This window comes from Sceloporus occidentalis, unplaced genomic scaffold (assembly GCF_023333645.1).
Source record: "Sceloporus occidentalis isolate IW3139 unplaced genomic scaffold, rSceOcc1.0.p SCAF_3, whole genome shotgun sequence".
NCBI classification, from domain to species: Eukaryota; Metazoa; Chordata; class Lepidosauria; order Squamata; family Phrynosomatidae; genus Sceloporus; species Sceloporus occidentalis.
The window spans coordinates 43,137,633-43,159,931 of NW_028316983.1; the positions used below are offsets into that span (position 1 = coordinate 43,137,633).

The 22,299-nt window shown below is 39.1% G+C and overlaps 1 protein-coding gene across 2 annotated transcripts in view; it reads left to right on the forward strand.

Annotated features, from left to right (window-relative positions):
* Positions 1 to 22,299, forward strand: part of UQCC1 (ubiquinol-cytochrome c reductase complex assembly factor 1) — a 66,070-nt gene continuing 43,771 nt past the window's right edge. The window contains exons 1-6 of one of the 2 annotated variants that reach the window (XM_089514215.1): positions 1 to 18; positions 3,983 to 4,087; positions 5,169 to 5,273; positions 11,125 to 11,232; positions 17,541 to 17,613; positions 20,231 to 20,288. In XM_089514215.1, the coding sequence (XP_089370341.1) occupies positions 16 to 18; positions 3,983 to 4,087; positions 5,169 to 5,273; positions 11,125 to 11,232; positions 17,541 to 17,613; positions 20,231 to 20,288 (452 nt within the window). In that variant the 5' untranslated portion in view covers positions 1 to 15. Of the gene's footprint in view, positions 19 to 2,145; positions 2,308 to 3,982; positions 4,088 to 5,168; positions 5,274 to 11,124; positions 11,233 to 17,540; positions 17,614 to 20,230; positions 20,289 to 22,299 lie in introns of those variants that run through there. The other variant, XM_089514214.1, reaches the window with a different exon arrangement.

Genomic DNA, 22,299 nt, shown 5'->3' on the forward strand with positions numbered 1-22,299 from the left:
AATTGTTGAATTCACATGGTATCATAACTTATGTTGCATCCGCTTAGCTTTGCCTCAGGAAGGACCACAATTTCACTCTTCACATGTGATAATTAATCACATGAATCGGCTTAGATTCGAATTGAATCTACTTCCCCTTCCCTTTGGAATGGCTTTGGATTGGAGTTCCAATTTTCACATGTGATAAGGGCCTTAACCTTCTCTTCTCCAGGCTAAACATCCCCAGTCATTCCTCTCTCAGTCATTCCTCATAAGGCATGGTTTCCAAACCCTTTACCATTTTAGTCGCCCTCCTTTGGGCACGCTCTAGTTTCTCAACATCTTTTTTGAATTGTGGTGCCCAGAACTGGACACAATAGTCCAGGTGAGAGGCCTGATCAAAGCAGAATAGAGTGGCACTGTTACTTCCCTTGATCTAGACACTATACCTCTATTGATGCAGCCTAAAATCACATTGGCCTTTTTAGCTGCTGCATCGCACTAATGATGATAGTACATGATAGTATATGTAATACATATAGCCATGAATAAGCCTTAGGAAAAGAATTGATATTTATATGAGTGTTTTAAGCTTTTCTTTTGCAATCTCCTACATTTTTCTAGAATTTCCTACATTTTGCAGAGCCTTGTCTTAGCTTACAGTTATGGCATCTGGGCACCTTGTTCTGGTCCCAGGCATTTTGGATAAAGGAGACTCAACATGTATTACAATGAGAGGCTAGCACTGAAAACAAGGTGACCAGAGGTCCTCCTTTTTTCCCTCCTTTTCCTTTTCCAGGACATGTCCTACATTTCAGCCTTCTGTCAAGGAGGCATTCCAAAATGTTCTCCATTCTGAGCATGACTAAGAAGCATGAATCTATATGAGTCTTTTGAGCTCTTATTTGGTCGTGTCCTCCATTTTTCTTGAATGTTCTACATTTCATGGTGTCTTGTCCTCCTCTGAGGTTAGGACATCTGGTCACCTTGACTGAGAAGAGATTTTAAGAAATGTGACAGGAGAAAAGGAGCAAGAAGAAACCTGCTCACCCATCCTTTCCCTGATGAATTTCCCTAAGAAAATCTCCCAGGTTCCTGACTTATGGTGACCCTATCATGGGGTTTTCTTGGCAAGATTTGTTCAGAGGGGGTTTACCATTGTTTTCCCCTGAGGCTGAGAGAGTGTGACTGGCCTAAGGTCACCCAGTGGGTTTCATGAATGAGCTGGGAATCAAACCCTGGTCTCCACAGTCATTAGGCTGCATCCGCACTGCAGAAATAATCTGTTTTGATACCACTTTAACTGCTATGGCTCCATGCTATCGAATTCTGGGAGCTTTAATTTTGTGAGACATTTGGCCTTCTCTGCCAGAGAGAGCTCTTTGGTACCACAATAAACCACAGTTCCCAGAATTCCATGGCATTGAGCCAGGGCGGTTAAAGTGGGGTCAAAATGGATTATTTCTGCAGTGTGTTGTGAATGAGATTATCACACACTACACTCTTAAAGAACTGCTCTTCCACTTGGTTTGACTGTTTGATTATTTTAATTGTTTTAACGATGTTTTATTATGTATAGTTCCATAATACAAAGGGGGTGGGGAGGAGGGAATAATAGAATGCATTTTAACGTTTGTTGCGTTTTATACCGTTATTTTATTTGATGACATTTTATTTGGGTCCCAGTCCTGGGAAAAGAGCGGGATACAAATAAATATAATAAAAATCAATAAATGTTGTGAGCCGCCTCAATCCTCCGCTGGGAGAGGCGGTGTAAAAATAAATAATAATTATTATTATTTAACTAGCTGCCTCCTGTTGCATTCTGGGATTTGAAAGTTAAGGAGGGGGGCATTTAAGAATAGTCAGAGAGAGAGAGAGCGAGAGAGAATGCTCTTAGGCTTCAATGAACTACAAATCCCAGAATGCAACTGGAGGCAGCCAAAGTGGAATAGCAACGCTTTTAAGAGTGTGTAGTGCCGTATACTGGAGAAATAACTCGTTTTGGCAGTGCTTTAACCCTTTTCTGGCTCAAGGCTATGGAATTCTGGGAGTTGGAGTTTGTTGTGGGGCCCCACAACAAACTCCAACTCCCAGAATTCCATAGCCTTGAGCCAGAAAAGGGTTAAAGCGCTGCCAAACTGGGTTAATTCTCTAATGTGGATGCAGCCCATGAGGGGCTCAGGGTACTATGATACAAGAGACGACTAGGCCCAAGCCATATGTAGATTTATTTGTTTGGTTCAGGAAAGGGCGGAAGTGCTTTGATGTCTGGCGGAACCGGAAGCGCGTCCTTGAAAGGTGATGGCGGTGCTGGTGAGAGCCGTGGTAAGAGGCGTTAGGGGGGGAGCCCTCTCTAAGGAAAGCGGGAGGCTCGGGGCCGCCTCCCCTTCGCCCCTCGGGGCTCCTGGGGAGAGGAGGGCATAACGAGTGCGGTGGCCCTTTGGCAGAGTCATGGAGGGCACTCGCTGCTTCGAAAACATGGGCTGCTGCAGCACACAAATAGCAGCTCCTCCAGGGCTGGGTCTGTAGGGAGAGGAGTGATGGCTGGAGGCGTCCCCACAGCAGCCCCCTGCCTTCCTTGGAAAGCCTTGATTATGGGGCTGTGGCTACTGCCCCAGCTCCAAGACACACTGCAGAAATAAGTCACTTTCAGACCGCTTTAACTGCCCTGGCTCAGGAATCCTGGGAGTTGTAGTCTGTTGCCGCACCAGAGCTCTCTGGCTGACAAAGAAGGCTGTGTCTCACAGAACTACATCTCTCAGAGTTTGAGACTGCCTTAATTGACCTGCCTCAGTGCTAAGGAATCCTGGGAAGTATAGTTTTGTGAGACATTCAGCCTTCTCTGTCAGTGAACTCTGGTGCCAACACAAACTACAATTCCCAGAATACCTTAGTATTAAGGCAGGGCAGTTAAAACGGTCTAAACTGGATTATGTCTGCACTGTGTTTTGGACCATAGTAAAGCGGTTTGACACCACCATTGATCCAAAACAGACTGCAGAAATAATCCAGTTTGAGACAACTTTAACTGCCCTGGCTCAATGCTAAGGAATTTTGGGAACTGTAGTTTTGTGAGATATTTATATAGTTGACACTCTCTAGCTAAACTTTCTCTCTGTGGGATAACTTGGTCATATGTGTCATTCTACCGAGTTGGAGTGGGAGCCAGTGTAATTTTGTGGTTTGAGTGTCAGACTCTGAGAGACCAGGATTCAAATTCCCCCTCAGCCACAGAAATCCATTTGGTGACCTTAGGCAATCACACTCTTCCAGCCTCAGAGGCAGTGGCAAACCCCCTCTGAACAAATCTTGCTAATGACAGAAATGACTTGAAGGCATGCAACAACAAAAACTAAGTTGGGATGACATTAGGTACAGAGACATATTTGCTCAAAGTTTGTAAAAAGGTCCATGTAGAGGAAACCAGTTGTCTTTGCATACTGTTGCAAGATAGATACAATGAGGGAAGATGCCTTTTCAGATTCTAGTGCAGTGGTCCCCAAACTGTGCCCTTTAAGAGATTTTGGACTTCAGCTCCCAGAATCCCAGACTATTGGCCAACATGGCTGAGGCTTCGGGGACCTGAAGTCCAAAATCTCTTAAAGGGCACCATTTGGGAACTACTGTCCTAGTGGGATGACAGCTTGCAAACAGAAATGAACAATATAGTAGTTATGACTGACAGTGTGCCTGAACAAATGCTTGTAAATTTAAAATTGTCTTAATTAATTATTACTTGAAAGTAGCCACACTCTTATGGCCTTAGGGTCACCATAAGTCAGAAATAATTTGGGCACACAACAGTATTCACAACACAGTGAATCATACATTTGACATTTACTGGCAATTTTCAGAATCTTTGAGAAGGAACAATTCTTTTTTCAAAGAATTACTAAATTGTAGCGTTAATGGAAGATAAGTATAATGAATTTAGTAATGCTGGTTAAGGACCAAGTTCAGTTGTTAGCATTTATTCCCCTTGATTTTTCTTTATATCTAGAAGCACCGAGCTGGAGAATCTCAATGGATTGCATTATGCAATGGATTAATACAAACAACATTCGTTCAACCACAATGGGGCAGAATGCTTCATGGCACTCTTCAGGTGAGATTTAATTTATTTATTTGTTTGCTTGTTTTGGATGCAAAGATAGAAACTTTATTCGGTTTATTGTGGTGTTAGGGGATTCTTTGGCTGGTTTGAGAATCATAGGAAGAGATCATTTGCAAATCACTCATGGCTTGTAGTATATTAATTTTAGGAATGTCATAATTTGGGCCAGGTATTATTTGCCATGTTAGTCTTTATTGTCTCTTCTCTTCAAGACTCAACTTGATATACACAATGTAAAAAGAAAAAATAATTCCTCACAAATCTTTAACAATTGGACAGTAAGCATTCTCTTTTACACACTGCTTCCCTTTGTGGCTTCATGATTGAAGTACTCGGAAACAGTGCCAGGCTAAACTGTGTTAGATAGTGATATACTTGCTCATAGTGGGACTCAAACTCATGAGTGCCTCAAGAATATTGACCAGTTAGCCACATTTTGAAAGATTTGTCATGGGTATTTGAGGACTTCATTGGGCTCTTTAATCTGAACTACTACAAGATAATAAATCCCAATATACAAATAAGACTTCCCATCCAGCGAACTCTGCCCATGATGATTTTATTTAGCTTAGTCGGTTTTAATATGTAGTTTTTAATCTTACATTGTTTAATCTTGTTTTAAGGGGGGTATTATGTATATATGGATGTATTTTAACCTGTTGTACGCCACTTTGATTGCCTGGCAAAAAGCGGGATAGAAATAAAATTTTTATTTATTTTATTATTATTATAATATATATAATTTGTATTATTGTTTTAATAACTTTATTTATACCATTCCTATCCCCCCAAACAGACTCAAGACAGCTATGCATATGTTGTCTTTTAACCTATAACATTTTTTTCTTTTTAACTGTATTCTTTTAATGTTTAAATATTGTTATAATTCTATTTTAATGCATCACTTTGTATGTTTTTAATTGTACTGTTCTTTTAAATTGTAAGCTGCTCTGAGTCCCGGTTTTGGGGGAAAAGCTGGATACAAATTATTATTATTATTATTATTATTATTATTATTCTGTTTTACCCTGCTACTTATACATTTACCCTTTTTTCCTTTCTGTCTTTGCAGAGACACAAGAATGTCCAATCATGCCTAACAAGGGTTTGCTGTGGATTGATACAAACTGTTGGTACAGTAAAACAGCCCAAGAGAACACTTCATCACACAAAAACGGTCAGGACAAAATGATGTTGTGTATGCTATTTGAACATATTGGAGTAATGCAGTTCTATTATACTGGGAATGGTGGTGATCATTTTGAGGTTGGTTCAGGTAGAATTCTAAACATACAATTTCCATAAGCTTGTTGTGCATTAAATTCCTGAGTAACTGGTGCACATTATTTTAAAGGTTCTGACAAATTAATGGAAGAGGTATTAGTGACTATTAGCCAGAATATTAAGTGGTGAGAAGGCACAATCAGAGTTCTTTGTGAATCTGCTTACTAGGTATCATGAAAGTGGAAATGAGGCCACTAGTTATATAAGAGTCTTTTGTGGGTTTTTCGGGCTGTGTTGCCATGTTATAGAAGAGTTTGTTCCTGACTTTTTGCCAGCATTTGTGGCTGACATCTTCAGAGAATGCAGGCACAGAAGTGAGTGGGGTGTGTGTGTGTGTGTGTGTGTACATACAAACACACATACTGTGCAACCCTGGGTTGGGAGGAGTGATTTCCATGTTAATCTGTGTATTATTCTGTTGTTGAATGGCAAAGCCTCAGGGTGGGAGTATGTGCAAAGAGGAATTTTGTCTGTTTAATTAAAGATCCATTGTCTGCTGGGAAAATCCCTGACCCTGGGTGGTTTTCATTTGCATTTGCTGGGTCTTGATTTTTGTGTTTTTCTGAACTGGTAGCCAAACTTTGCTAACTTTAAGGGTTTCTTCTTTCCTGTGAAACAACTCAGACTCTATGCATTACAGAAATAGGCTGCTTAGAGCTGCTGACCTTTCTTTTCAATAACGGCTGCCTCTGTTTCCCCCCACTACTGTGAGTATCCTTCTCCATCCAGCTGCCCGTGTACTGCTGCTGCTTTTGCTGGTATAACTATGCTAGTTTAGTGTGCCAACAGGATTCTGGACCTAACACCCATTGTTTAGGACCCTTTCATGTCTTTCTAGGGATATAAGACCTGTGCAAGCACATCAAAAAGAGGGAGTATGAATAGAGCATATTGTTTGACTAGGACTGCATTGCAGTAGGGCTTTACTTGATTAGCGATGCATAGTGGAATTACTCTCAAATCCAACATGTTTGAGCGAGCTATGTCTCAGACTTCTTCACAGTGTTCAAGCCCTGTGTTCTCAGTGAGGTTAGTTAAAGAATGGGGAAATAAAATGAAACAAAAAGGGACTGAAGAAAAAAGAGTTAACATCAGTGGAGTGCAGACGGAGTGACAAAGGATGTAATGATACTGATTGAGGAAACAGATGGGGCTATAGAAGAAGAAGGAGTGATCTGGAGTGATGAAGGTAAAAAGAAGAGGGAGAGCTAATGAATTTATAGAAGTGCAGACTGAAGGGATGCATACTGTGGAGCATAGAGAGAAAAAATATGGGTTTGACTGTAAAGAAAAACACTGAAAGTTGCAAAAATTATTTTCGGTTATTAACATGGTGTTGCAACCTTGTTGAATTAATAAAAATAAAAATAAATCCCAGTAACTTAAGTTGTGCATCCCTGTTCCAAACAGATACAAACTGCCCATTCATTGATACTATGGCCTGTTACAGACTGCCAAAATAAAGCTGCTTCGGGTCTCTTTGGAGGTATGCTGTTTAAATGATGCATGCATCCTAAGAATCCGAAAGCTGCACCAAAGCAGCACTCCAGTGCTTAGGAATGGAGTGTGGCTTTGGTGTGACCTCCGGAATCTTAGGACCCATGCATCATTTAGATAGCATACCTCCAAAGAGACCCGAAGCAGCTTTATTTTGGCAGTCTGTAACAGGCCTATGTGTCATTCTATCTGATCAAAATCCTACTAGTCAGAACTATTTCCCAAGATAGCCTTGTTGTTCTTCTGCAATGAAAACAGAGTCCTGCAGCACCATAAGGTTGGGTTCTTATCCTCTGGCCCATGGAATCAGGGGGTGGGGTGGGATGAAGTGGGTGTTGATGGACTGGGCAAAAAAAAAAGTATTCTTTTTAATTACAAGCATAGAATAAAAATAGCCCACATATTGGGTTGGTTTTTTAAAAAATCTCCTGACTAAAGCTAATTTAGAAAACAGAAAAGTCTAGGTAAGTTCATGAGTTACAGTTTTAACATTTTATCCAGGTGTATCCATTTTCACTGTTACTAAGACATTAACTGCAAGCTTAGTTCATGTCACAAGCCTAGGAGCTTTCTTAATAAATCATAGGTATAATGAAGCATGAACTGTTACTGTTGAAACAAGTTTCACAGCTGTATGTATAATAATGCTTAATTAGTTTATCTACCTTAATATCTTTTTAAGAATGCCAGTTTATATTTGGGAGCATGCCCATATACTACTTTGGCTTCCCCCTCCTATTTTATTTTGATTAGAGTATGTCATATTTTTACATGTTCTCATTCTTTTTGCTGTTGTGAAAGAACTCCCTGAGATGTGCCTTCTATCTTGTGGCTATTTAAGAGAAGCTTTATGTAACTTGAGGGCTATTCCATTCTCAAGGAAGGTTCATATGTGTGCTAGATTATTAGAATTTAGCACCAATACCAAGCTTCACAAGTGTTAGAAACCCTTTATCCTCCTCAGCACTCACTGTTTTTTCTTCACTCATATGCCTGTTTACTTCCTCCTCTCCAATAACCAGGCTGCTTGCTCTCTCTGTCTGTCTGTCTGTGTGTGTGTGCGCGCGTGCGTCTCCCTTTTAACTGTTTGAAAGGCTTTGGGCCTCTGTAAAGGGAAGCATTATATGGAGCTGCCAGGAGGTCACCTGGAGAAATCAATATTGCAGATCTGCTTTCAGCTTCAACTCCAGAGGATGTTAGGGACATTTGCTGCCTGGTGACTAAATATGGTATTGCAGGCTACAGAGCCAGCATGATGTAGTGGCTTGAATGTTGGACTAGGAATCTAGGAGAACATGTTTTGAATCTCTGCTCAGCCATGGAAACCCAGTGGGTCACATTGAATCAGGTACACTCTCTCAGCCCCAAATAGGGGCAATGGCAACCCTTTGAACAAGTCTTGCTAAGAAAACCTTGTGATAGATAGTTTTACCATAAGTCAGAAATGACCAGAAAGCACAAAGCAACGGCTACAGGCTACAAACAGATTTTAATCAATTAAAAAAAACCATCCACAAGGTGCACATCCTGGAGTGCCCTTAGTATACATGCTAAATTATAGATGTCTGGATTTCCTGGTCTATGAGCTGTAGCAGAGATAGACAGACATTATCTTCTCTTGTCTTGTGTAAAGATAATCAATCAAAGAGTTTCATGCCTATTGTAGATCCTTTTGATGCAATTTTGATATTTGTAAAGTATCCTTTTTGCTGGAACTTCATTAGGAAGTTCTCTAGAGTGAGGGCCAGCCAGCCAGTGTCTTTGATATCTGCTGATGAATGATTTGGTCTTTGAAGAGAGGTACATTCATGGAATCAAAATGAAAGAGAAAAGAATGGGCAGCAACAAGACATCTTATTGATATGTTTTGTAAGTGGTTCCAGTAGCTGTCATTCTAAACAGAAGTACTACCATATTATCCAGCATCAATCTATCAGCTATGCTTCAGTGAGAGCAGAACTCCTCATATGTATGGGTAATTGGAGATGTTTAAAGCCAGGCATTTTTAATCACTGTAGTATCTCAAAAAGTGAGGCAGTATCAAGAAATTTTCAGCTGGCTTTATGTGCTTCACATGCTTGCAAAAGGAGTTCTTTGCTGTTTAAAAACAATAGTGACCATATTGTTTTATTTATTTTTTGAGAGGAGAGGGTTTGCACCACAGATGCACTTAAAAACTATGATTTTGCAGTTTAACTTTGAGTGTTTCCTTCTAGACTCTAAATCTTTCCATGCCTCTTTCCTTCTGAAATGGCACCCTTGAAACACTAGCCATTTTGGGGGGTGTCATGACTGCCAATCTAAAGATCTCGGGAATTTATAATAGATAATTTCAAGTTGTAATAATCTTTGTTGAGACTGTTTATTCTTTGTGGGGTGCTGATATACTGTAGTAATCCATGCAAGGAAGGCATAGAGCACTATTGATAGTTTTCACCTAAAGAACTGTGCAAAAAAAATTTTTTTTGTAAACTCATCTTTTTGCTTGTTTCTGCTTTACCATAGTAGGTTTAGACCAGTGGTTCACAAACTTTAGTCCTTCAGATGTTTTGGACTTGAGCTCCCAGCATTCCTAACAGTTGGCCAAGCTTGCTGGGGCTTCCAGGAACTTAAGTTCAAAACATCTGGAGGATCAAAGTTTGGGAACCATTGGTTTAGACTTTCATTTTCAACTATGATGATAAATATAGCCATGAATGTGGTAAATGTTCTTTTTCATATTTCATATACCATTCATGATCATATGTATCTTTTTTTCTTTTTTTTTTTTCCTTTTGAAGGTGCCAATGTCATGTTGACTTCCTCAGCACTCAACAGATGTAAACAGGCTGTTCAGTTAAACAGCAAGCCAAACATTAACTAACACGTAGGCAATTATATTTTTAACAGGGCTTAAGGAAACACCTTAATTCCAATTTGATGTTTAATTTCAAAGGTTTTTGCAAATGACCGATGGGCTATGTGGTCATCATTCCTGCTTTTTTCATTGACTTGTCTACCACCACTCTGAGTGAAGGATTATTGTTGCAGTTCATGCTCTTCACTTTTCATGTGCTTCCATTCCTTGGTCTTTTAGAAGGCTTCAAAAATAATAGAAACAATAAGCATGTCAAAGAACACTGTTTAGTTTTCCTGAATAGAATGGTTTGGAGAATGCTGTTTCCAGTACTTCTTGCTGTATGGTAAAAAAGCAAAAAGATACTATCCTACGTTGCTGGGGAGACCCATTCTGTTTTCAGAATTACTAGAGAATTGTGCATGTGTGTAATATTAAAATTGGATGTAAATGCAATAAATTTAAGACAGATGGACATAGATCACAAGAAATATTCACCTATTTAAGTCTGTACATTCTAGATTTCATATTTACGGTTGGCCCTTCACATTCATGGGGGTTAGGATTACAGAACCTCTGTCAAAGTGGAAAAGCCACTAATATGTGTGGTGCCTCCTTCCTCTGTGGGGCCTTCTTGGGGGCAGTGAGAGACTTTGAGGAAGATGAGGTGCCATCACTGCCATGATCCCCGAGCAGGCGTACTCATCCTTTCTGTCTCTTTTTCTACCCTTTAATCACTTTTCCGTCCTCTTTCTCCCATGGCCAGGATGCACGTGGAGGTACCAGGCGCAGTGGAGCAGAGACCCACTTCCTTCCCTCCTCTGCTAGGCACTGCTGCCCCGCATTCCCATAATCTCCAGGGTGCTCACTTGCCCTCCCTGCCTCTTTCTCCTGCAGCCAGGGCACATGTGGAGGTCCTGGACACCTAGGAAAATGGCTGGGCCGAGTGACTGGGAATGGAGCCCTTCCCTGCCAAGCACCACTGCTGCAATCACCAAAGGGATCACTCAGCTTCCCTGTCTTTTTCTTCAGCTGCCTACACACCCTCCCTTCCTTTTTCTCTGAGGCTGGACGCAACAGAGGAAAGAAGTGTGCTTTCTCGCTCTCTTGCTTATGTCCCTTCTTCCCATTTCCCTCCAAACAAACTCATGAATAATCAAATCCATGGATTTAAACCTGTGGATATGGAGGGCCAACTGTATATACCATGGTCAAAGATGACTTTGCATCTGTGTCTAGCAGGACAGGAAGTAATAATCTCAGTCACTGTCTTTTAATCAGAGATGATTGGGGAAAGTTTTAAGCCAGTGAAATAGCCTTGTAATTGAACGTAGCCTTCATATATGGAAAATACTTTATGGATTAATAAAGATGTGATTTCCATTTCTTTCTTTCTTTATTTTTTTTACAGGTTTTTACAGCCAAAGATTCCCTTCAGCCATCTGAAGAGAAAGTAGGTGCTTTCACAAAGATAATAGAAGCAATGGGATTCACTGGACCACTAAAATATAACAAATGGGTAATTTTTTGTCTTAATAGTTTGTTCCATTTCATCTACTCTTAAGAGCCTGTACACATGGGTCAAAAGGCCCGTACTCCCCTCAGCCTTGCAGTGTGCTGTCCAGATGATGCACATCATTAGTCCCAAGCTTAGATCGGCCAGTCAGGTGCCAGTGTGGTTGTTCTGGCCCAATCCTGGCCCAAAGGGGACTTAGCCTGTGGCAAAAAAATGCTGTTTGCTGCAGAGTTTCCTTGAAAATCCATAGTGATACCTGACACACCATATGGCCCTGCACACTCCTTACCTTCTTCTGCCATCGTGTCTTCTCAGAAGACTTCCATTGTAGCCTGTGCCATTGGAAGAGAACACCTGGCTGTTGCCCCCTCTCCACCCTTATGGGCCATAACAGGTGTCTTCTGTTTTTTCTATTGGGTATTGTATAATATTGTACTGTTTTATATTGTTTTATGCTGGTCGTTGACCGTAATAATAATTTTCATTTCATTTCTTCTGAGAAGACACGATTGCAGAGGCAGGTAAGGAATGCGTGGTGGCACAGCTTCATGGCATGCTGGCTCCAGGAGTGTGCCAGGGCAGAACCAGGAGCAAGATAGCATGAAGTAGGCCCGTGTTATCTAGCCTGTCTACTTAGGTCCTAAGAAAGGAGAGCTCACCAAAATAAACTAACTCATAATATCTGCTTACAAGAGTTATTTGACTAGTTTTTGTTGTTGTTTTTTTGGGCTATGTGGTCATGTTCTAGAAGAGTTTATTCCTGACGTTTCGCCAGCATCTGTGAGGATTAGTGTCTGCTTGATTAGTGCTGATTGCCTGCTGGGAAACCCCTGGCCCTGGGAGATTTCTCATTTGCATTTGTTGAGTCTTCATCTTGCTATTTTTCAGGACTGGTAGCCAAACCTTGTTTACTTTAAAGGTTTCCTCCACTAATCCTCTTTTGCATACCCTCCCACCCTGAGGCCCGCCATTACCAAGAGAACAGTACACATGCAAATCACTCCTGCCTTCCCAGGTTCATACAGTATATATATATATACATATACATATACATATACATATATATATATATATATATATACCCAACTCCTTTCCAGGCAAGCATTCTCTGAAGATGCCAGCCACAGATGCTGGCGAAACGTCAGTAATAAACTCTTCTAGAACATGGCCACATAGCCCGAAAAACCCACAAAAAATCTATGGATGCCAACCATGAAAGCCTTTGACTTCACAGTTATTTGAATGTTTTTTTTATTTATTTAGACTTACCACCAGATTTGTGTGTATAGGGTCACAACCATAGTTACTCTTGGAACACAATGACTGAAAATTTGTGTATGTGGTTCATTAGCCCTTTGATAATGGTGCGGCTAAATACTCTCTCTATGTGTTTGCTTTTTAAAATCATTAGAGCCTACTTGATTCCAGAGTGGTTTATAGCAATCTTTCTAAATGACAGTAGTTTTTCCCACAGTTGGCTCTTTTGATGGAAGAAAAGAGTCCAAATAAAATATAAATAACACTAAATATAAGGCCTATTTTTTAAAAAAAATGATTGCCATTAATAACGTGCCCAAAAAGTCATTTCTAAGACAGAACTTTTCTGACAGCTGTCTGCTAGATCGCAATTTTTTAGAAGTAACGTTCAGAACATGGAGAAACAGAATGGTTCCCAATTGGCAAAGGGGTCAGGCAAGGCTGTATCCTTTCACCCTACCTGTTCAACTTGTATGCAGAACATATTATACAAAAAGCAGGCCTGGACGCAGAAGAAAGAGTGAAAATAGGAGGAAGGAATATCAACAATCTAAACTATTCAGATGACACCATAGTACTAGCAGAAAACTCCACAGAACTGAGACACCTACTAAGGAAGATCAAGGAAGAAAGTGCAAAGGCAGGCCTACTGTTCAACATAAAGAAAATAAAAATAATGACCACGGAGAATCTACGCAAATTTAACCTAGACAATGAGGAAATAGAAATAGTAAAAGAATTCTCATTCCTGGGATCAAACATTAATAGGACCAGGGACTGCAGCCAGAAAATCAGGAGAAATCAGGAGAAGATTAAGAATGGGGAGAGCAGCTGTGAAAGAACTAGAAAAGATTCTAAAATGCAAAGATATACAATTGAGCACAAAAGGTAGAATCATACAAACCTTTGTATTCCCTGTTACCATGCATGGATGTGAGAATTGGACAGTTAAGAAAAGATAGGAAGAAAACCAATTCATTTGAGATGTGATGCTGGAGAAGAGTGTTGAGGATCCCATGGATAGCCAAATGGGCCCTAGAGCAGATCTAGAAGCCAAGATGACAAAACTGAGGCTGTCATACTTCAGACACATCATGAGAAGGGAAGACTTAATTGGAAAAAAACAATAATGCTAGGAAAGGTGGAGGGAAGTGGAAAGAGAGGAAGGCTGCATGGTAGACAAATGGACTCTATTAAAGAGCTCACAGGTTTGGGTTTGCAGGAATTAAGCAGAGCACTGGAAGACAGAAGATCTTGGAGATGTCTCATCCGTAGGGTAGCCATGGGTCAAGATCAAATTGAGGACAGTTAACAACAAATGTTCAGTGGGGCAAATGTTCATGGGGGCAAGGGGCTACACAAGAGGATTTTTTTAAAGTCTGGAATTGGATGGAGAAGGACTGGAGCCTCAGGTAATGCCAGTCAAGAACTGTGGTGAAGAAATGGGTTTTGTATTTAAGTAAATGGGACAAAGCTTTCTTATTCTCTCCTTGCTTTGTATACTTGCTCCTTGAAACAAATTTCGTAAGCAGTAGTATAAGGTTGTAACTTAAGCAGCATGTGAGATGAATTGCACCTAACCCTTGTAAGTTGAAGATCTTCAGCCAGTTGTGTGTGTATGCATATGCACACACACTGAATAAATAGCTTGAAGCTGAATGGAGTAAACACTCATTCACATGTGTCATGTATTCTCTACTTCGCTGTTAAGTCTGATGATATTTCATCTTATTTTTCAAATACTCTTTTCGTTTCCATGTTGTTTCCTTTGTGGCAGTTCTGTTCTTTTCTTACTTTCTTGGATGTTCCCAAGTCTTTTCTTTGTGTTTTTAATATTTTAGAGTTGACTATATGATCTAGAACTTTGCAAACTCTTTTAACGTTGCTTTTGTGGGTTTTTTGGGCTATGTGGCCATGTTCTAGAAGAGTTTATTCCTGACGTCAGGAATAAACTGTTCTAGAACATGGCCACATAGCCCGAAAAACCCACAAAAAGCTGTGGATGTCGGCCATGAAAGCCTTCGTCTTTTAACATTTCTTGATAAACTGGTCTGTTCAAGGGGAGTTGTTAGAAATGGAGATTTGTTGCTATTACTGGCCTTCAAGGCAACTTCCGTTTATGGCAACTCTATGCATGAAAGACCTCCAGGAGTCCTGGACATCAACTGCCCTGCTCAGGTCTTGTGTAATCAGATTAATGGCTTCCTTGGTAAATGAATCCACCTGTTGTGTGGTCTTCCTCTTTTCCTACTGCATTCCACTTCACTGAGCATTATTGTCTTTTCTAGCGATTCATGTTGTTTTATGATATGTCCAAAGTATGATGGTTTAGACATTTTGGCTTGCATAATCTTTACCATCATACTTTGGACATATCATAAAACAACATGAATTCAGGCCTGATTTATTCTAGGACCTGTTCATTTTATTTTGACAGTGTGTGGTACATGTAGAATTCTCCTCCAACACCATATTTCAAATGATTTTCTTACTGTCCTGCTTTCACAACTATACTGTACTTTAAAAATTGACAATACTATGGCATGGATAATTCTGATTTTGGTATCTAAATATATATCTTATATTTAAGGAAGAGAAGATAAAGAGAATCTGAAAAACTAGTGACTATGTCATCATAATCTTTACCATCAAAAATTGTTGGTATAAAGTAGCCATAGAATCATAGAGTTGGAAGGGACCACAAGGGTCATCCAGTCCAACCCCCTGCCATGCAGGAAATCTAAATCAAAAGCATCCCTGACAGATGGCCATCCAACCTCTGTTTAAAGACCTTTAAGGAAAGAAACTCCACTCTGAGGGAGTGTGTTCCACTGTCAAACAGCCCTGACTGTCAGGAAGTTCCTCCTAATGTTGAGGTGGAATCTCTTCATTTGTAGCTTGCATCCATTGCTCCGGGTCCTAGTCTCTGGAGCAGCAGAAAACAAGCTTGCTCCCTCCTCAATATGACATCCCTTCAAGTATTTAAACAGGGCTGTCATATCACTTCTTAACCTTATCTTCTCCAGGCTAAACGTCCCCAGCTCCCTAAGTCATTTTTCATAGGGCATGGTTTCCAGACCCTTCACCATTTTTGTCGCCCTCCTTTGGACACGCTCCAGTTTTTCAACATCCTTTTTAAATTGTAGTGCCCAGAATAGGACACAATATTCCAGGTGAGGCCTGACCAGAGCAGACTAGAGTGGCACTATTACTTCCCTTAATCTAGACACTATATTTCTATTAATGCAGCCTAAAATCGCATTGGCCTTGTTAGCTGCTGCATCACACTGTTGACTCATGTTCAATTTGTGGTCTACTAGGACTCCCAGATCTCTTTCACAAGTAGTCTCGTTTAGCCAGGTGTCACCCATCCTATATCTGTGCATTTCATTTTTCCACCCTAAGTGTAGTACCTTACATTTCTCCGGGCTGAAATTCATTTTGTTAGCTTTGGCCCAGCTTTCTAATCTATTAAGGTCATTTTGAATTTTAATCCTGTCCTCTGGGGTATTAGCTACTCCTCCTAGTTTGGTGTCATCTGCAAATTTGATAAGTATGTCCCCAATTCTGTCATCTAAGTCATTGATAAAGATGAATAACACTGGGCCCAGGACAGAGCCCTGTGGGACCCCACTGGTCACTTCTTTCCAGGATGAAAAGGAGCCATTGTTGAGCACCCTTTGGGTTCAGCCAGTCAACTAATTATAAATCCATGTAGCAGTTGCATTGTCTAGCCCATGTTTCACTAGCTTGTTTGCAAGAATGTCATGGGGAACCCTGTCAAAAGCCTTACTGGAATCAAGATATACTATATCCACAGCATTCCCTTCATCTACCAAGCTGGTAATTTTATCAAAAAAGAGATTAGATTTGTCTGGCATCACTTCTTTCTCTGAAACCCGTGTTGACTTTTTGTGATTATGGAATAGCCATCTAGATGTTCACAGACTCTCTGTTTAATGATCTGCTCTATAATCTTTCCTGGTATTGGTGTCAGACTAACTGGATGATAATTGTTGAGATCCCCTTTCTTTCCCCATTTGAAGATGGGAACAATGTTTGCCCTCCTCCAGTCTGTTGGGATTTCTCCTGTTCTCCAGGAGTTCTCAAAGATCATTGCCAATGGCTCCGATATTACATTTGCCAGTCCTTGGATGGAGTTCATCTGGTCCTAGAGATTTATATTCATTTAGATTAACCAGATATTCCTGTACTATCTCTTTACTTATTCTGTGTTGAAATACCCTGTTCTGTCCTCTGCTCCATTCTCCTCAGGTTGATCACCCTTTGCCTTTTCTGAGAGCACTGAGGCAAAGAAGGTGTTGAATAATTCTGCCTTTTCTCTGACTCCTGTTAGCATTTTGCCATCTTCTCTACGCAGACGCCCTACCATTTCCTTCTTCTTCCTTTTGCTTCAGACATATCCCCAAAAGCCCTTTTTGTTGTTCATAACCTCTCTAACAAGCCTGAGTTCATTCTGAGCTTTAGCTTTTCTGACTTTACCCCTACACATGCTCGCTAGAATTCCTTTTTGGTGATTTCCCCGTTTTTCCATTTCTTATACATGTTCTGTTTAAAGCTTACCTCAGTTGAAAGTTCCTTAGTCATCCATCCTGGTCAGCGATCAAAAAAGGAAGCTATAATCCAGTGAAGGCTAAATAACATACATTTCTAATATCACTAAATAATGACAGAAAATCAGTTTAATTGTTGGAAATATCTGCAGAAATTAAATGCATGTGAGAGTACAGTATTTGAATAAAACAGGATTTAGTAGCTAAGCTATTTTAAACTGAATAATCTTTATTTCTCAAGTAAGCTGATGTTTTGGTGAGAAGGGATGCATCATATTTAAATAGCAATCGACACAAAACAAAATTGTGAACATTACAAAAGAATGAAAAAAAGTATAATCTTTAAGATGGCTAGCCTGTTTTATTAGTATTCAGTCATAGCGCCTAAACAGATATTATAGAAGATGTTTGTGTGATTGATGACAATAGAGCTATTGTAATACGTTGTAAGCATTAAAAGTAACTTTTTTTCCTCTCCAGAAAATTAAAATAGCAGCACTGCGCATGTACACATGTTGTGTAGAGAAAACAGATTATGAGGAATTCTTTAACAGTAAGTTTTCCTTCTTTCCTGTCCTATTGCCTTCTTTTATATCACCCCCTCAGGGTATGGTAGAAGTAAAACAGCTTATAACATTGTGAGTTTAATAATCAGATATTGCTCTTTCTTCCTAACTGTATGTTTACATTTTGGACATTTGTTTCACCATGACTGTGAAACAAAGGCAGCAACACTTTGCCCATTTAAAAAAAAGGTGACTTCATTTCTAGTAACATTTTCTTTAAACCATATTCCATCAAGTATGAAAATGTAATAATCATTATTTATTTATATATGTTATTAATGTACAATTGCTGAGATGGCAGTTGCCCTTTTTATGGTTTTCTTGTTTTTAAAATAATATGTAGGCATCACATTTCAGCAAGATAGTGCGATATAAAATGCTTTTATAAAATCAGTTTTTTTCTAGATTAAACAGTGAAACCTGTGCAATTATAGTTGGTCCTTGGAACTTGCAGGGGATCTGTTTTGGACCCCCCCCCCTCCCCGGCAAATTCCAAAACTCACAAGTGTCATAGGCTTAAATGGGGAGTGTGCATGTGGGGGGCACCATGACTTCGCACCCCATTGGCGTTAATAGTGGTCACCCCTCCACGGATTTTCAAGTCCGTGCATCTCAAGTCTGCGGACTTGGAGAGGCGACTGTATATCTTTTACTTATTTAGTCAAAAGAAGGTTTTTTGTACTGTGCAAGTAATTATTCACAAGATTGCTTTTTAAATGAGATTAATCATTAGATCTTAAATTTAAGCAGATTTAGATTTTTTTTAAAAAAAATACCCTAGTCATTGATTTCAAGTGGATGTGAAGCATTAGAAACAAGATGGAGCCCTGTAGGACCATTGCATAAATGAGGGTGAAAGTAGAAGCATAATATTGCTGCTTTCCTATGGTCAATGGCTGTAACAAATGTATTGTTATTTTTTATTAAGCATTTCCATTTACTCTTCAGCCAAAAAAGGAAGCTTCACGTTACATTTTTTAAAAATAATGACCAGCTGGATGGAAACTGTTGGAAAGGCTGCTGCTAGTGACAGTGAAAAGAAGGGTAAAAGCAGCCGGTCTCAGCATCAAAATAGCCTTGCTTGTTTGGTCCCTTTCGATTCTGTGAAACAAATGGAATTCATATTTTTCCTGCTCAAACCTGTGATGCTATGGAGTCCATAATCCTATTGTTGTAATAGCTCAGCAATTCAGATGGGTTTTGTTCATTCTTTTATTTTTTCATAACAAGAAATTTAACTTACATACAGTAAAGTAAAGGCATTTTATATGTGCATGCTGAATATACACTCATTTCTGACTAGGAAAGACAGCAAATACTATACTTAGAGTCTTGACATAATGAAGTCCTTTGCGTAATTGCTTAGAGGTAAATCCCACTTTGGGACTTAGTCCTCAGTATTTTGTTTTGGGATTGCAGTTTTTAGAAGATTATTTCAGACAGCAGCAGAATTTAGGTTTATATGTTGGTCGTTTGGGGGAGCATCCAAATAGCAGAAGTAGCATAACATCTTGTTAACATGATTTTCCTTTGTTATGAGGTGGTTTTATTGTATTAACTTTTAAATCATTGCACTAAAACTGCTAACTTCTTCAACTGTTGATATTTGTTCTGGTAGCTGTTCTTGAAATCTGGTTAAAATGTTTAGAAACTTGTCCAATAGAAGTGTACAGTTAAAGCAGTATTCTGTCTAGGCAAGTGGGGTCAGAACCACACTTGCCTAATCTCCCCAACTCCACCCCACCACATTGAATTTCCTTGCTGCTATTAAATCAACTTAATGTGATTCAAAAGTTAATTAGTAACTACTCATCTCATTGTTCCCCCAAGAATCCTGTAATAAATCTGTGCCATGGAGGGATATTTTTTGCAACAGTGACAGCTGATCCCATCTCAGTCTGTGATCGGTTTGTTTCTTAAAATGGTAACTAGCAAGGACATGGTTCTTCTAGGGCCCTAGTGTCATATACATTGCAGGCAGTGAATCTAAGAACAGAAGACTAAACAGTCAGCATACCAAATACCTAACCTTGGCATTCAATAGGTTCTAACAATATGAGTAATATTTTGGTATAGTACTATCAAACACGTTACAGGATACTATTAAACACATTTCAGGTTTGAAACGTGTCTATGTAACAAAGAGAACATCACTTTGTAAAGAGAAAACTTCATTAATTAACAGCAACATTTCATTAGAAGCAGCACTTGCAGATTATTAGTAGTCGCTTATGTTTAAACTTGTAGGAGAACACTTTATTTTGAGTCCTCAGATGTAATTTTAAGTAGTTCTTTTGATGTACTTTATAACAGTGGATGATATCCAAAGTACTGTACATATTGTTCTATTAGAACCAGGGGCCTTTTAAACTTCCCCTTCTAGTGGCATTTTTTCCAACAACTCTTTCTAAGGTTTATAGCCCTTATGATGTGTCAAGGTTCTCATTAGAAGAAAATAATACCTATGTGTGTACTACATAAACATCCACACATCCACAACTCTTTCTGCTTGTACTGGGCTTCAGTCAATTAATTTACTTAAATTTTTAAAAAACTGTTAACATAATCAAATAATGGAAAATGTTTATAATTCATTTTTTAAAGGATTTCAGATGCCTGACACATTGAACTCTTGGTTTTTAGTAGCACAGCTTCATGTATGGTAAGTAAAACTCAAAAAATGTGTGTGTGTATGTGTGTGTATTTGCTTGCTTCACCTTCCATATTAACTGAAAGTAAAAGCTGTCACTTTTGTAACAAAACTAGTGAAACTCATCATATTAATGGCTGAACAACTTTAGAATCAAAGGTCAAAGAAGTGTAATATTTGCGGTAGTTTTTAAAGTCTAGTGGTGGAAAGGATATGGCTCTGAGTATCTTTAAAAGCTTCATTCAGTCTGAATGGAAAGGTCTTTTATTTAGCTGTTTTAGGAAAAACTCACATTTACGTAAAAAGTGGTTTAAGCTGTGATAATGTATGGTGATTTTACTTGCTGGTTGTCAGAAGCCTTTAACAAATTACACCATTGACATTTACATTTATACCTCTAAAATGTACCTACAGATTAAGTGAACTCCAGTTTGGTTACATGCAGAATATTTAACACCTCAAAAAGTAAGCTTTTCCTTCTTGTGTTAAATAACTAGCCAAGAAAAATAATTCAGCAAAATCAGTTTTTCATCTAAAGTTTTGTGTTTGAAAAGGTCAAAGTGGTGTAACAGTGGTGTAGAAGGAAGGAAATTATTTCTTCTAATTGCCCACCTTTCTGGAAGCTAATAGTACTAGATTTGTTTTACCAATATAGCAACTCAGAAGACCAAAGAATATAACTGAAAAAAGAGTAACTACTTGACCCAGTTTGTATTTATGCTAGATTCTTCATACCTTTTCCCCCATTCTTCCCCAATTTACTTCAGAGTTACAAAATGTATTATGGACTCTATTTTGATGATATGTGATGTTGGTTTACAGCAGATATTCACTTGGTAAACATCTGAAAGATGTTATATGTGTATATATTTAGTCTCTTGCATTTAATAATATCCCTTATTAGAATGTGTAATTCAACCCAGAGGCTACAAGACTATAGATCGTCAATGCAAGGTTGCCCAATTCCAAGAGTTGCAGCATGGCTAAAGCTGGTAGAAGACCCTCTGTGTTACAGAGACCATTTGTGCTCTAATAACAAACAACAGACCCAGGAGGATCCCCAAATCATGCTTCTGCTCATTTAGGTGAAGTATGAAGGCATCCAAATGCATTCCTCCCATCTGAATAGAGGAACTATGCACCAGTAGAACCTTAGCCTTGTCTCATGTGATCCTTTTCCATATTATTATTATTATTATTATTATTATTATTATTATTTCATCTCGAGCAGATGTGATGCTGGATGTGCTCAATTGTTATTTGCTCTTGATAGTTGACTGGATAAGAATTAATGAGCCAAAGCTCACACAATCTTGTAGCCTCTGGGTTGAATTAATGCCGTGTCTTGTAATTTGGGCTGCCTAAATGTAATTCAGAAACTGTGGTTAGTGCAGAATTCATTTTCCAGGCTGTTGGATAGGACTATGTAATGTGAATATATAGGCTCCCCTTCTGTCTTATAATTACTGATGAATTTCAGCCTGTTAATTTCAGGGCCAGACTCAAAGAGCTGTTTTAAACCTATAAAACCTTAAATGGCTTCAGAACCCAATATAAGCTCCACCTCCTACATATGAATCATCCCAATATCTGATAACAAAATCAGAGGTACTTCTTTCGGTGCCTTTCCCAAGAGAAATTAAGAGGTTTCAGTTTCCATTTTTTGCATTATAACAGCATTCTTAAAATGCTCTACTCAGTTTGTTTTATGGTATCCGGTATCAGGTAAAAATGTAATTATTTTCCCAGGCATTTGGATATTAATTATGGCCTGACTGATGTAGACTGTGTTTGTGTTATTCATTCTAGATTGAAGAAGTGATTTGTGTGTTGTGGGTGAACACTTCTACTATTGTTTTATAGATTATATTTAATGACATGTATTATTACTTATAAGGTTAACCACGGTGTGTGTGTGTGTATTAAAAAATTAATAATGAAGTTCTGTATTCCTCTATGCACACACTTCAAGTTGCTTTGAGACTGTTTCTTGAAGTGGAAAGTGAGGACAGCAACAATAAAA